Below are 16,183 nucleotides of genomic sequence, written 5' to 3' on the forward strand. Positions count from 1 at the left end.
GACGGCCATGTTTTCTTCCTTTATTTATGTGAACAATAAAGTAAAATAAAAGACAAAATTTCCATTGCACCTGGTTCAGTCAAACACAATAGTGGTTTATAAGTGTGAGCGTATCCAACAGGCAGGGACCCACTGTGGCTGCTCCTGTGCCCGGGTGGCAGCAGACCACAGCTGGGCACAGGACTCCTGGAGGTCCTCGTTGACAACCACGTGATCAAAAAACTGAGAGAAATGTAACTCCAGCTTCCGCGCTGAATCTTCCAGCTCTGTGAAGTCCTCCTCCTGTGGAAAAGTTGCAGAATGAATGTTCTGCAGTATGGAATTAAACTGGTCTGTCTGTAGGGAGACAAGCAGGTGACAGCACCAGGCCAAGGTGGTGGGGAGAGGTGACCCCGCCCCGTAAGAAATGGTTTTCCAATGTATTTTTGAGCAAAACTGAATAAATACAAGGTTGATGTAGGTTATTGCCATACCGTGGAACATTCCAAGCAAGAACATGAAAGCAAAAACATCCCAACAAGCAGGGGATGGACTCCCTACCAGAAAAGTTACATATTGCAATGTCAGAGGTATTTCTTTTTAACAATATACCTGAAATTACTGTACTATTCACACATTTAATACTTTTTCAAAAAACTTGAAAATGATTGGGACTAAACTGGACTAGATCAGGATTAAAACGAGACCATACCAAATCAACAATGGGAGTGTGAACATACCGTTAATAATTATTCGTTTTTTGGATAGCTGTGTGTACAGAATAGTGTCTGCTGGGTACCTTGAAGAGTCGTGTGGCGTAATAGTTGGTGAGGATCTGCGCGCTGTGTCTGGTCTGTCTTAGCTGCTCTGCAGACGGGGGTTTGATGTAGACCACGTAGGCCCTCAGCTCGGGGGTCCGCACCGCCTGGAGAGCCTGAAGACCGGTGGACAGTGAGAGGTGCATCCATTAATGATCCTCATTATGCATTTATCAACAATTTGTGAAAAATCTTACATTGGGCTCGATGTCGATAATGCAGATCTTACCGCTGTTCAAAACCTCCCTCACCGAGTCACTACTGGTACCATAATAGTTCCCTTTAAACTCCCCATACTCCAGAAACCTGTGGGGTTGAAGAAATGAAATAGGAAAAGACAAGATATGACCATGAATGACAACAGAGCTAATATTTACTGTTCAACATGTTTCAAACTAAGGAGAATTGTGCTTGTGCTCACTTGTTACTCTGGATCATGTTCTCAAAGATTTCTCGACTGACAAAATGGTATTCTTTGCCTGACTCCTCATAATCCCGTGGCAACCGACTGGTATCTGAAAAAATGTCACATTTAATTTTAATGTAAATCATAAATAAGTGAATAAATCAATAAAACTTACGAGGAATAGCGCCAAGAAAAAGTTGTGGGTTTGTGTCTATCAAACGGCGTCGCATTTCATTCACCCCCACACCGGGTGCACCTGGGGGAATAAAAGTCTTTAACTGAGGCAGGTCAAATATACATTGTAAAGTAAATCATTTAACTTTGGTGGGGTGACGGTACGAATACAGGATACAGGATTTAGTCATATATCAATTTTCAGTTAGTAAATACAAAACTTTATTAATTCAAAATGTAGTCTGGCACTTAAAGGTGCACTGTGTAAATTTTCTAGTAGAGCATCCATCACCTTCTTGTCTCATTATTGTTTGACTAGAATGTTTTATAGTATGGTATTCAGTTCCTGTATCTCCATGGAGACAATCAGGTGATGCCACCAGGCCAAGTTACAGGTCAAATCTGCGGAGATGGACAGTGATGTAATGATGTCATGCTCTCAGATGGGGGCAGGAGCCAGATTTTCCCATTGATAACATTGTACTTTGCCATTTGCAATTATATTGTACAGTATAATTTTGTAATCTTGCCCCCTGTCTGTGTTAAATATTACTGGCCTATAATGTTGTGATGTCACCTGAAACCCAGAAATACAGATGCGAAGTAGTCCAATGAGGCTCATTTGGTCGATAATTTATGTTATTAGGTTCTTCTTTCAGACCAAGAGTTTGTTTTTATACTTGACTGTTTTGACTGCTCACTAGCAAACAGACAAACAGGAGGAAGACAGATCATCCACGACGCTCTGAAGCAATGCCAATACCCAAAATGGGCAAAAAAAGAACCTAATAACAGAGATGTGAAGTGCTCATTACCCAGCAGTGCCACCAGTCGCAGAGGGTCCTCAGAGTTGCGCTGGTACCGCACCACCTCTTCATAGGGACTGCAGAGGGCACTGTAGCAGCAGCTGCTGAGACACTGGGGCTGACAGGAGGGCTGCACAGAGGTGTGGAAACGCCGTCGACAAAGACGCATACTCCTCCTGAAACCAGCTGAAAAAGGATACACTCAAATCAGAGTTAGCAGAGCTCAGATGAAACTGAAACTATTAAACTAAATAGTCATCAAAGTTTATATGTCAGTACTTACACAGATACAGCTGGTCTTTGCTGGTACTGATGTCATCCTCCTCTAAAAAATTGACATTTATTCACCCAAACAGATATGGTACAAAACTACAAAATGCTACATTATAAGTAAAACAAAACACAAATTAATATTTTTTGAGCCCATATTGTCCAAGCTTTTACCCAACCATCTTACCCTGCCTCAGCTCTTCTATATCCAGTCAGAAAGCATTAAAAAGGAAAAAATATATACTTAAATTGTTCCATGTAAAAGGACTTTGTAAATAGGCATGCAGGTCACACTCTACATACCAGACTCAAATGCCTCCTCATCTGAAAAAGAAACATGAGACCAATAAAAATCACATGAAAATCCCATTGACTGGACTATCAGACCAAACAGTACCCACCTGCTTCCACACATTTGTCATCAATTGCCATTGAGTCCTCCTCTGTAGAGAGGTATGCACAATGTTAATGAGGCTCATATGGAAATGCAGCATTATATTCCATGGATTTCAGAGTGATACATCTTTAGATTTATCTTTTGAATGGGCAAAACTCCTCAAAATGTCATATATATCAGGAAGCTGAAACCCATGAATAGGTCTATAGTGTTGAGACGGGAGCAGCTAAAGGTTTGTAATTGTTGAATAAATGCAATGTAATAATGAAGTTTGTAGGTAAAATAATGTGATTCAATGACATTTTTTTTTAATGGAAAATACCAAATCCTGTCCCCATTTAGCTACTTACCCTCCTCCACAGTGCTCACTTTCAAAAGCATGAAGACAAAACAAAAGTTTTGTGAGTGATTATGTTGTCATATAATATTAAAGAATACATTTAATTAGAATTTGTCATGACTCAAAGTACTGATTCTCATGTGAAAGTCAACTTAAAATTTCTCAGAAAATTGCAGTTTTATGATTGTATGTATTTTAGGTTCTCTGCAAATACTGCCATTTTTAGAACAGTTCAAACCAGGGTGGAGTGAAAATAATAATTGCCTATAATATGCCAAATTAAAATTATTTGCATTTTAATTAGACAGATATAGCACTACTTGTTATAATATTATATCAGATTGAAACAGATGCCACTGATATCGTATCACTAAAACGCACTCCCTAAACCTTCTGCTACATCTCCACCGCAGCAGCAAAAATATCAACCTCCTCAGCCTCTCAAACTGCCTAATTTACCATAATGTCCCTTTACTACTACCTGCTCAAGTCTAAGCATTCATTCATAAAAGTATCCATCATATAATAATGATAATGATGATAATAATAATAATAATAAAAAAACTTACACGTGTGGATGCAGGCATGTGGCTGATAAGGCTGGGACCACCAAAACTCCCTCTGCTTCCTGTAGGAGCACATGTCACTTAAAGGTCCTATATTATTCAAGACATGTCATAATGTTATCTCATCAAAAACAGACCTGGAGTTGTGCTTTGTTTCATTCACACATGTTTGAGTAACCCTGGATTCTTCATTCTTATATCAAATGCTCAAAGTGCTCTGCACCACCCTGTGATGTCATGAAGCAGTCATTTTCAAGTTAACAGCTCTTTTTGTTCAGAAGAGTTTGGAAATTCCAGGGCTTAAATCATTCAAATGATTCTAGTGCAGGTATATGGAGTTTAAAAACCCAGAGTTTAAAAACCTCATTACCATATGACATCACAAGGTGGAACAGGCTAAATATACTGGATTTGTATATGAAACGTGAGGAACAAAACACAATTCCATGTCTATTTCTTTGGTCTATTTTTTTTTCAGTACACGACATTATAACATATATCAGAAAATACTTGCATATACTGTAGCAAACATCAACATCTCTTTCCTGACCGTTTGAGCAGAGCTGTGGAGGGCACGAGACCAGCACAAAAGCTGGAGCTGGGCAGCCTCTTGGCCTGCCACCACAGTGCATCCGTCTGGTCTACTATCTCCAGGATGTCCCCTTTTAAGAAGCTCACCCCAGCATCTGGACACGGGATGGCAAGGTCCAGCTGGGGGTTGTAGTCCGCCATCGCCCGCACGTACATCTGTGGGGCAGAAGGGGAAAGGGGAGAGGTGGGTTACAGAATCTGGGTGAAGGGGAGTAGAGATAGAGAGGGTCTGACCATGGTTTGGCTGTGGACTGGGCGCTCGGTGATGGGTACGACCTTGAACATGATGGTGCCTTGGGAGCAAGCCTGCTGAGAGAAGTTACACAACAGAGGGGTTCAAATATATTAAATACAATACTGGATTAGTCTTATTTAGTATTGCTCAATACTCAACTTTCTTTATCAAATGATAATATACAGTGTAAATATATCCACTGCATACTGGGGGAAAAAATTTGGTATGTCGGATCAAATATTGGTGATATCGGCGAGTTCCCCAGGCATCGTATTGCAATGATATTGGAAATTTTGCCCATATTTGGTGCTAGCATTTTTCCTAAGATGCCCCAGTGTGACCATGTGTGATCCATGTATTAGCTTTGTCTTTTTAAAAAATTCTTTAAAAAGGAAAAAAAAAAAAAAAAAGGAATTAGAAGAGCAATTATGCAAAATACGTCCATGAAATTAATTATTTTATACCCCAAATAAATACTTTTTGTGGTATTTTAATGGTGCACTATGTAACTTTTTGATTTGGGGTCCGTCACCTGCTGGTTTCTGTGGAGATATCATTGCTCTGCCTGGAATGTTCCACAGTATGACATTAAATAGCTCTACATTACTTTTTTTTTTTTAAGTACAAGTGGTTTTATAGCTCAAAAACACCTAGAAAAACAAGCATTCTGACTGTGAGCGGGGTTGCGTCTCCACAGATCTGACCTGTAACTTGATCTGATTTGGTCTCTATGAAGGTAGAAAGGTTTAACACCATGAAAGAATCAAGACAAAGCAATAACGTCGAGAATAGCATCTGATGGACCAGCTACCATAAAAGTGCACCTTTAAGAAAAGTGAAATGTTACTTTGTGAACATTACTAAGCATATACATTTGTGGGCCTTGCTGTGGATTTAAAATCTGAAAATATCAATTATTGCCAATAGTGGCAAGACAAATATTGGATGTTGTATTGGAAAAAGTAGGGTGATCAGATTTTCAGAATAAAAAACTGGGAGATCCCTGGTTTGGGTTGGTTGGTAATAATAAAACTGTCAAATGAGTGCCTAATTGCAGAGAACTGTTCTGCACTCAGCCCTAATGTGAGTCAGTATAGTCACATTTTCTTTGTACAGCTTTTCTGTATTTTACCTAAACAAATGACAATTTATGCCTCTCTTTATTATTGCCAGGGATCAAGGTCAAAAATAGGGATATCTGGGACATTTCTTATATAAAACTGAGACAAATCAGTGGTTTTGGATAAATGTGCTGGCACAGGGGACACAGGGCTCAAAACTGGGACTGTCCCAGGTAAATGGGGATGTTTGGTCACCCTAGGAAAAACTACGCACAATAGTGACTGACTGCCGTACCACCACTTGGATGACTTGCTCTGGTTCCATCCCATTAACCACAAAGCCATTGACCTCCATGATCCTGTCCCCTGCATGCAACAGACCTGTACAACACAAACAGCAGAGGAGTGCACAGTGTAGTTAGCCAACCTGGAGCTCCCACCATCCACCTGCTCCTGGATAAAGGACTTTCTGGACAATCAACCCCAGCAGGTGAAACTGGGTCCCCACCTATCGTCCATCCGCACTCTCAACACCAGCTTCCCCCAGGGCTGTGTGCTGGGCCCACTCCTCTACTCTCTCTACACGCACGACTGCAGTCCCACCCACCCAAAGAACATCATTGTCAAATTCACTGATGACATGACGGTGGTGGGGCTGATAACAGAGGGGAATGAACCACCTACAGAGATGAGGTCCTGAAACTCAGCGAGTGGTGTGCAAATAATAACTTGGCACTGAACATCACCAAGACTAAGGAACTAATCCTGGACATTTGGCGGAACAGAGCCACCTCTGACTCCCTGTACATCAATGGCCAAAGTGTGGAACGAGTGGAGACCTTCAAATTCCTTGGGGTTCACATCTCTGCGGCTCTCTCCTGGTCAGTCAACACCTCAGCACTGGCCAAAAAGGCCCAGCAGTGGCTGCACTTCCTGAGGTGCTCAGGAAGGAGCAACTAAACACAACCAGCTGGTGACGTTCTATCGTTCCACCATTGAGAGCCTGCTGACCTCTGCTGTTACAGTGTGGCACTCTAACTGCACAGAGGCTGACAGGAAGCGTCTGCAGAGGGTGACCAACACTGCACAGGACATTATTGGCTGCCCTCTGCCTTCCACATCCACCATCTATGACTCCCTCTGTCTCAGCAGGGCTAGGAACATCAAGGACAATACACACCCCGGCTTCTACCTCTTCAACCTGTTGCCTTCTGGCAGTCTGGCACTTCAGGTTTATACCAGCCAGAACAAATAGGCTCAGGGACAGCTTTTTCCCCAAAGCTGTCACCATACTGAACTCAACTTTGCACTGAGAACTGTTATTATTTTTATTTATTTATTTAGGCACTTTGAAGGAGCAGCTCTGCATCTCATTATACTGTGTATAATGACAATAAAGTCTTTCTATTCATAATATTACACATACTCACCACTACGGTCAGCCAGGCCTCCATGTATGACTCGGGCCACAAAAATCTCCCCTGTGAGTTCATTCCTCTTTATTGTGGCACCCTAAAAATCAGATGAATTACGAGATATTATGTCTGAATGATAAACTAAGGGTCAGCAAACAGAGGGAGGCATTTCTCACAGTAACAATTTCGACAACCAGACCAGATCGAAAACCAAAGGAAAAAGAGGAGTCTCCGAGGGCCTGTACCTGATTTTGAAAAAAGAATCAGGAACATGTTTGAGTCTGAATGTTTAGCCCCATAACACAACTGTGTGGGATAGTGTCATACAGTTGTTGCCACACAGTTATCATCAATCTTGATCCACTTTATGCAGGGTGATTACTTTGAAAATGCACTATGACAGAGTCAACTGTCTGGGATGGCGTAAGAAATATTCTCCCATTTTCTTTGCAAACAATGTACCTGACTGGACAAAAAGGTGGTGTCCCTAACAAAATGCTTGCAATGTAAACTGTATAGGTTATGTTTTTCAGTTTTCTTCTTATTTTTTCATAATTACAGTACATTGCATAACAAATGCCATTCATCTTAACCAGAAAAAATTACAATCAAGTACAGGCCACCCTTCAAGGAAAACCAACTCTAACTAACTCTGTTCTGATGAGGGTCCTGTTTCTGAGCGTTCCAAAGCAGCAGTCTCTGAGCAAATGGACTCCACGATCTGAAGGCAGTGACAGTGAAGGCTATTCGATCCACCGATCAGATTTAGTGGCCAATATTCCTTGAAGACTGTCCACCTTCTGCGTGAGGAGGATGAGGGCCTGGGAGCTGTCCTGTACGGTCCGGTTCATGTGTTCAGCGGCAGTGGTCATTCTGTCCGCCAACACTTTCAAATCCTGAGCCCTGCCCTCCATCGCAGAGACCGCCCGCTGCACACAGGCTCTCAGCTGGTCCAAACTCTCCCTCGGGTTCTCATCGGGAGTCTTATAGTGGGTGTGTGTGGGGCTGGGAGGGGCTGTGCAAGGGCGGGGGCTCTGGAGGTGGTAAATTGTTCCAGGGCAGTAGGGAGTGCCAGTACAGGGCTCCAACAGATGAGTACTTCTGGAGACGTGGTTCGGCCACTCCCTAATGTTGTCTCCAAGAAGAAAAACACAATTACATTAAAGGTGTGCTGCGTAAGGGGATCTGTATACCTGCTTGTTTCCATGGATACGCTATTGAGTTGCCTTAGATGTGCTACAGTATGTCATTAAACCCATATAGCTTGCATTTCTGTCTCGTTAATCATTAATTCACTTACAGGTGCTGATTAAAAATATCTTGAAAATATGAATTGTTACAATGAGGGCTCGCCTCTCCACAACTCTGACTTCTAAATCTGGCCTGCTTGCCACTTGGAAATACATAAACAGAGTTAAAAACCATATGGTGGAACATTCTAGGCAGTAATTCCATAGAGGCAAGCAACGGCAAACCCTCTGCCGGAATATTTACACAGGGCACCTTTAAAAACATGTAACTGAAGATTGAAGATGACGAACTCAGCTGATCATTCAGTGGATCAAGATGCTGATGAAAATGGTGAAGATAATGAAGATGAAGTAGACAGTGAAAAAGACGATGATGATAACGATGATGACGACGATGATGCAGATTGTAATAGTTGCTTAATGCACATGAAGGCCACATGAGCTCTGCCTGGGTTTGTCTTACCGCTCACAAAGTGTTCACAGAGTTCTGGAGCAAGGCGGTTCTCTCTGTAGAGACCTCGTGTGGGACTGTGGGAGAGGAACTCACTACAGGAGCTCTGCTGAATGCAAAACTGACACACACCACAGGTTTGAACACTATTCTAACAAGAAGAGGATTCACAACACTGCAAAACTTAACAAACGATAGATCTATCTATCTATGTGGGACAAGTGGAGAGATCAAATACAGTACTGCAATAATATAAGTACACCCAAACTGTATGAATCCTCCAGTGGAATACAAGGATTCACTCAAAATTATTTTCTACATAATGTGACTAACATTATGTAGAAATGAACCACTCAATAGTGTGTTAATTTCTACAGTAGAGTGTTACCATGGAAACTGGACCAGACAGGACAGTGGGCACTCACCAAGGGCTGCTTGTTTTTGACCAAACACACGATCCGGGTGGCCTCCTCATCATCAGGCAGCTCCTGCGGCAGAGCAGGAAGCACCGGTTCATAGTCCTTCTGCGCTACCGAGTCATGAGCCGAGAGCACAGCCTGGGACACGAGGACAGTGGATGTAGAAAAGACACAGCCAGTATAAATCAGATAACTTGAGTAATCAGATAACCCTGCAGTTAGATCTGATTTTTGGTGTGTTTTTACAGCACAGGAAAAATCTGGTGACCTCTGTCAGTTAATCTATGTTTTTTAAAGTAACTGTTATTGTAACTGTAATTGGAAGACAAAGGAGTACTTGTAAATGCGGTTGCCTCATAAGACGGTACAGTTCTCTAGCATCTTCTGAACAATCTTGCAGCGCTCGGATCTCTATCAACACCTGTGCACAGGACAAGAGAACATTCCTCAGGTCAAACGGGAGTGGACAGCATTTGGAGATGGTGAGACGCACAAATGTTGGACCTGAAGGGACAGTCCAGAGGCACAGTCCAGAGCAGGAGCTGGGGATGTGGTGCTGTACCTCTGCAGACATTCATATACCTGGAAACAATAGGACAACAGAGTCAGTGTGGTTCTGGGGATATAGTTTTGAATTGTAAATACAGGTGGCGCGTTGTTTCAGTGGCGATAGATAATTTTCATGCCATACTATAGAACATACTAGGCCATTAGCAAGAAATAGCAATATGATGACAAACTTTGAACCAAGAGGTTATAATTATTTTGAATTATGCTTCCACAAAGGTTAAATGTAAACAAAGGTCTGATTTTCTTAGGGTCAACCCCCCCAGAAATGTCAATAAATAGATTATATTCTCAACTATGTATTCAAAACCTGCAGAACAACTTAAAAACATCATAACTGAACATTGGCATATATTACAAACTGACCCTTCATTGGGTGTGGCTTTTAAAGAGCACCCCCTAGTGGTGTACAAAAGAGGAAGAAACCTTAGAGACAGACTCGCACATTTCTACCTTCCTCACAAACCAGACATCACTTCAAACTATTTTGACTCCTATTCCTGATGGAAATCACCACTGTGGTGGGTGCAGTCTGTGTAACTACACTATCACTAACAGTTTTAAGCACCTCACACTGGAAAAGAAATAATGATCAAAGGAATATTATCCTGCAATACTAAATCTGTCATTTATATGATCACCTGCTCCTGTGGTAAAGCCTCTGAGAGGAAAACAAGCAGGGATTTGAAAACACTTAGTATTGCAGAGCAGAGGAGCACCATCAGATGTAAAAACATGAACTATCCTGTGGCAGCTCATTTTGTAGATTTCAACCATCCTTTCTCTGCCTTATCTGGAAATGCTCATCAAAAAGAGAGCACTTCTGGATTCACCAACTTATGCTTCTTGCTCTTCTTGGACTTAATTGGACTTTGACCTAAGATGTTTTTTTTTTTTTAATGGAAATGTCTAACTGTTGTTTTCTTGTTGTAGAGTGGGCTGATCTCACTGGGTGACATCACTTTGGGACCTCCCATTCATTGGATATGAGCACCTGGGCTGTAACCATTTTGTGTAGTGTGGTCCAAAGCAAGAAAAATGATCTTATGATGACTTTTTTTTTTTTAAAACGTTATTTAACAAAAAAAATAAATCGGCTATCTGAGTGTGCTATGCATTTTTTCACTTTTATAATAAGCAAGAAATAACATCTCCATCGTGACAAGCAGGCTGCAGACTTTCCATCAGAAAATGTTACAGAGTGCATCTTTAAATAATAGGTTGTTTTTTTGTGAATCCGACCTTGAGCAGAGACTGGAGCCACGGAGCGTTGAGCAGACTGTGGATGATGTGGGCTCCGTCTATGTCCTGGTGTAGAGAGCGTCTCACCTCCTCCAGGACATCAGAGAGGACCTGCTTTAGGCCTGAAACAATACGCACCAGGAATTAGACCGCACTGGAGTATTCATGTTGGGTTTCTATGCTTCTTGGGGACATTAGTCACTACTTAACCTTCCTTAAACCATAACTTATTTTAGCACTAGAGAGACCAGATGTCCTTATTTACCTGGGACAATCCCAGTTTTGAGCCTGTGTCCCCTGTCCCAGCAGGTTTATACAAAACCACTGATTTGTCCCAGGTTTATACCCAGGTGTCCCTATTTTTGACCAATTTGATCCCTGCCAACAGTAAAGAGGCATAAATTGTCATTTGTTTGGTAAATTACAAAAAAATCTGCTTAAAAATGACCAAAACACAAAGATAATGTGACTATACTGACTCACATTAGGGCCGAGTGCAGAACAATTTTCCTTAATTACGCACTTGTTGCGCAATTTTATTATTACCAACCACCACAAACCAGGGATGTCCCAGTTTTTTTATTTAGAAAATCTGGTCACCTTATTTAGTTGATGACATAATAATAGTACTTTTGCAAGTGGGACTTGATTTTTGTCCTCATAAAGTATGCAGGTCCCCATGAATTTAGTGTGTATACCAATTTTAGTCACCACAAACAAAGTGATAAATAGTGCGTTGTGCAGGTAGTGTGGACTGACCCTGCTCCCCCAGCTCACAGTGAGGGGACAGCACCTGTGCCTCCACGGCCTGACGCATGGTCGCCCCGGCAACCGCTCCGCTCTTCACCAACTGCAGAAGAGAAAGAAAGGCTTGCTGATTATAAAGTAACATCATGAAACTTTCCGGAAGAGGCACGTCACCTGCAGAATTCCATAGAAACAGAAAGTTAGAACCATACTTCGGAACATTCCCCATGGAGATAGATCAGTAGGAAAAAGTTACTTACTATGGAACATTACAGCCAAAGAAACAACATTTCCATTGAGTCTGCTCACAGTAAGGCATCTTTTCTGTTTTTCAAAATAAAAAAATATCTAAAATGGAAAATAAACAAATATGCTTTTATTTTAGATCACCTTTAACAGCCAAAAGTTACACTGTGAGGCTTTAATAGTTTTTTAGACTTAGACAAGCTTTACTGATCCACAAGGGAAATGATTTGGACACAGGAGCTCACACATCACAATATAATATAATAACAAAGTGTAAAAATAGAAATGGTAATAATAAATTCTAAATAAGTGGCAAAAAGATAAAGAGATAGTGTCAAATAAGACATGATTATATAAATGTATATGTGCAAGTCAAAATAAAACAGAAAAATACATAATACAATATAAAAAATATTATTGTTATTGTTATTATTATTACATTAGTAATTGACCTGTAATTACCATACTTTCAATGTACTATGCGTTTTCTTTTTCATAATTACTTTATTTCAACAGTGCCACTGCATTTTATTATTATTTTTTATTTGTTTATTTGTTGAAATTCACGCATATCATAGCCTTTAATTCTACACTTCTAATTCATCCTATATGATCATGGCTGTTGGTAACACTATTACACTACATTAGATTAAGTATCTGTGCTTTCAGCATGTTTGGACAGGGAGTGTCTATCATCTGAGTTGTCATGGCAACTGAGAGCTGAGTGACTGCTGTAGTGGAGGTGGGCTTTGAAGATGAGGTCAATGTGGGGGGGGGGGGGGTCAGGGGTCAGTGGCTTTCCTTAAGAGCAGCAGGGCTACCCAGGCAGGAGGGTATTATGGGTAGACTGGAGAGAGCAGTGACAGAGTTAATGCACTGTTTATGTGTCACTGTGACCACAATACAAATATAAAGCTTGAATTGAAAAGTACATATATTTAATTGTTTTACTGTTACCTGCATCATGTTAAAATTCAAATATTGTCACTGCACTGGTGGAGGTTATTTATCCTTAGTCTACCATCACAAACAACACATTGATAAACATTGGTAATAGCTATTCAAAATGTGTATATATTTGTTGGACCAAAATTAGTTGGTCTGTTATTCAGTCTTGTTACAACTAGGTAATTAAGCTGAAATCTTACCCAAATATAACAAGCCTAGAACTGGTTTAGTTACCTTTTTTTTTTTTTTTGACTTACTGTAGACCTGGTTTAGACTAAGTTCAGCTTTGTATACGTCCTTGTCCAATCCTTGTTTTGTTTTGTTAGGTAATGGTTTAGTACTGGTTTAGTACTGGTTCACTACTTGTTTACTCCAAGTTTAGTCCTGGTTTAGTACTGGTTCAGTCCTAGTATAGTTCTGGTTCAGTCCTGGTTCAGTCCTATATCAGTTCTGGCTCAGGTCTTGCTCAGGTTTTCTCCTCACATTCACAGTAACCTACTGGGAAAACAATGTGCTCAGTTGTTGTGTCTTACCTCCACCTTGCTCCGGGTCCCCCTCTGAGTTGTGGACAGTGGAGAGTCGTGCACAGATGACCGCTCTGCTGGTCTGTAATCTGCCCGATCCTTCTAATCCTCCGAGGCCAGTGTGACCGGAAACAGAGCTGCACCACGGGCACTGTGCACCGGCTGCTGCCCACTTCACAAATCTTCTTAACTCTTTCAGCAGCACAGAGGGGCCAGCATAGACAGGTCTCTACTGTGTTCACCATGAACATCTGACCTTTCCTCCAATAGCTCTAGGTAGGACCACTGGACAGGGACCCTTCTCCAGATCTGGAGTTGGGATCTTGCTCAGGAGGACCTAGATGAAGGATTATCCTAATGGGCAAGTTTATTTTAGGTTGATGTGTGAAAGTGAAGTTAAGAATGGTATCAACAAGAAGTTTAGAGTTACTCCAAATGATTATTATGTTTTCTTATTCTGGTAATTATATTATCGTCTTATTTTAATATACTGACACAAAACATTCAGTTAAATTAAAGAATTTAAGAGCCATAATCATTGGTGTAATTATTAAACTACTTACTAGAACTTAATAAACTACACCAAAACTTATAAAAAAATTCAGACTAAAATCGATTTTATTTTCAAAATCAGTAAAGTTCAGTTAGATGAAGAACACGTTGTTGGGAATGTGATACCGTCTACATTAATTTAGCCGTTATGGCTAATTTCTATATGAATACTTTTACACTACATTGTGCAACCCTACTTATTAATTTGCCTAGAATGTTGAATGCATTAAACTTACCTAGTTTCATGGAGTTAAGCAGGTAACACCACAAGGCCAAGTTACAGAAAAATCTGTGAAGATTTGTGGACTAAATCACCTGCAACTGATATAATTCCATGTTAAAACTCAGAAAAGCCAAAATCAAATATAACAAAAAAAAAAAATCTGTGCATGTATTAATTAATGTTAAAATAATTTATTTCTCTTTTGTGAGGAAACCGTTGTGTACAGATTAAATTGTGAAAAGACAGGATATTTCTTTGAGACAAAAAGAAAAAGGGAACAAACTGAAGGACCAGAAATATATAAAACAATACTCATGGTCATGTTACAGTAGCAGCTTTAGTCTCAAAGAAGTACAATATGATGTGTCTCCTCTGACCAGGTCCATTTGTACAAGAGGAGACTTGGATCAGCCTAGTTAATTTAACAATACATATTTCACATTTAAATCAAATGTTCACCGTCTTTCACAGCACAGTTTACGAGCAGTCTGGTTCTCCACTAGGGGGCGCACTGTCAGACAGAAGCGATGCGCCTCCCTGACCAGCCTACTGGTCCAAAGGTCAAAGGTCACCGCACTGTATGGATGCAGGCGGTGTGATCCGGCCTGTTCAGTCTGGTTTCTCATTGGTTGCGTTACCCTCCCATCACCACTGAGGCAAGGTGCATCAGCCGTGTGATTGGCTCAGAAAGGGGGGCGGGTTGTCTATGTGATCTTCTCATGTTGAATTTGGTAGTAACAAGCCTGCAAACACAGACTGAGTAAATATACACACAAGTCATAGGGAGCTGTAGACCTAAAATGTGTGTGTTACTTTAAGAGTTGTAAACATGATCCCGTGCTCTCCGTGTTGCACGCAGGGGTCCATCAAGTCTTCAATCAGGCTGACCTCTGAACCCAGGTTTCTGATTCTAAAGAAACAATAATAAACAGACATTATAATTTAGACATTAATTTTCACAAACTTGAATGACAAATAATAGCAGAGATTATAGGTTGGGTTCATGTTCTAGAATTTGAGGATATCATCATTTCAGATGGAGGGCAGGGACTATTCACTGTTTTGGGAAGAAATATCCAAACTTATGATGCACAAATGTCACTTTCTGAAGTTTTGTGTGAAAAAAAAAAAATAAAAAAAAAAAAAAAAAAAATCACTTTTGTATTTTAATTTAATAGAAAAGATGTTTAACTTTATACCAGTTTTTGTTTCATGTGGATAAGACCAGTAATTACAGAGATATTAACTGTAAATTTGGGACCAACTGAAAATCACATAGCCAATTCCACCATAAAAATTCTGATTTTTCTTTTAGCTCAATCTGAAACTATAGCAACACTAGAAATGCCACAGACCGAGCGCGCAGCACCACGTAGAGGAAGACTGGAAACAGCTCGTCCATGGACCAGAGGAAGTCCTGCTGGAGCAGAGCCTGCACCTCTTGAGTGATCTCCTCAAATGTCAGCTGAATCAACTGCAGTTTGTCTGAGGGGGTGAAAGTGGTGCTGGAACAAAACAATCAGTGATCAATACAAAATAGCTATCAAGAGAGTAGAGCTCTGGGAGCAGTACCTGATCTGCTGCAGGGTTTCAACTGCAGAAGCAAAGCATGCGTCTTTGGTGTTGGACAGGACCTGAGAAACAACACACAGCTGGTCTCGATAGGATATAACCATACATCAACAATAACAAACAATATTACACAAAATTTACTCTTCAGAGCTTTAAGTTATGTAAATACTTACTTAAGAATATTGTTACCTCCTCAAAAACATACCAGGAGTTGTGTTTTGTTTCATTCACACATGTTTATTACTAGAGCTGGGTATCATTAAGAAGTTGCTGATAGGCTACATACCTCAATACACAGGCCGCGATACGATACATATCTCGAGACAGTGAGCTTTCGATTCAATACAATATATATTTCAAATCAGAAAGAACAAAAATGTGGCT

The 16,183-nt window shown here is 40.6% G+C and overlaps 2 protein-coding genes across 3 annotated transcripts in view; both read right to left on the bottom strand.

Moving 5' to 3' along the window:
• Positions 1 to 14: 14 nt before the first annotated feature.
• mpp4b (MAGUK p55 scaffold protein 4b) lies at positions 15 to 11,873 on the bottom strand. The gene is made up of 21 exons (XM_055166464.1): positions 11,747 to 11,873; positions 10,988 to 11,109; positions 9,683 to 9,760; positions 9,516 to 9,599; positions 9,185 to 9,316; positions 7,074 to 7,155; positions 5,939 to 6,024; positions 4,582 to 4,653; positions 4,307 to 4,503; positions 3,760 to 3,818; positions 3,201 to 3,218; positions 2,855 to 2,896; positions 2,757 to 2,777; positions 2,641 to 2,655; positions 2,467 to 2,508; positions 2,193 to 2,369; positions 1,379 to 1,459; positions 1,219 to 1,312; positions 995 to 1,103; positions 779 to 913; positions 15 to 282 (listed from the first exon to the last, which is right to left on the bottom strand). Exons 1-21 carry the CDS (start codon positions 11,802 to 11,804, stop codon positions 97 to 99), a joined length of 1,890 nt encoding a protein of 629 aa, XP_055022439.1. The 5' UTR covers positions 11,805 to 11,873; the 3' UTR covers positions 15 to 96.
• Positions 11,874 to 14,402: 2,529 nt separating this feature from the next.
• als2b (alsin Rho guanine nucleotide exchange factor ALS2 b) overlaps positions 14,403 to 16,183 on the bottom strand; it is a 28,788-nt gene continuing 27,007 nt past the window's right edge. For both annotated transcript variants that reach the window (XM_020941785.2, XM_020941784.2), the window contains exons 31-34: positions 15,800 to 15,861; positions 15,583 to 15,732; positions 15,041 to 15,137; positions 14,403 to 14,970 (exon numbers count right to left, since the gene is read on the bottom strand). In XM_020941785.2, the coding sequence (XP_020797444.2) occupies positions 14,932 to 14,970; positions 15,041 to 15,137; positions 15,583 to 15,732; positions 15,800 to 15,861 (348 nt within the window). In that variant the 3' untranslated portion in view covers positions 14,403 to 14,931. The remainder of the gene's footprint in view (positions 14,971 to 15,040; positions 15,138 to 15,582; positions 15,733 to 15,799; positions 15,862 to 16,183) is intronic.

Source organism: Boleophthalmus pectinirostris, unplaced genomic scaffold (genome assembly GCF_026225935.1).
Source record: "Boleophthalmus pectinirostris isolate CB_2022bp ecotype Guang Dong unplaced genomic scaffold, ASM2622593v1 HiC_scaffold_11, whole genome shotgun sequence".
Classification (NCBI taxonomy): Eukaryota; Metazoa; Chordata; class Actinopteri; order Gobiiformes; family Gobiidae; genus Boleophthalmus; species Boleophthalmus pectinirostris.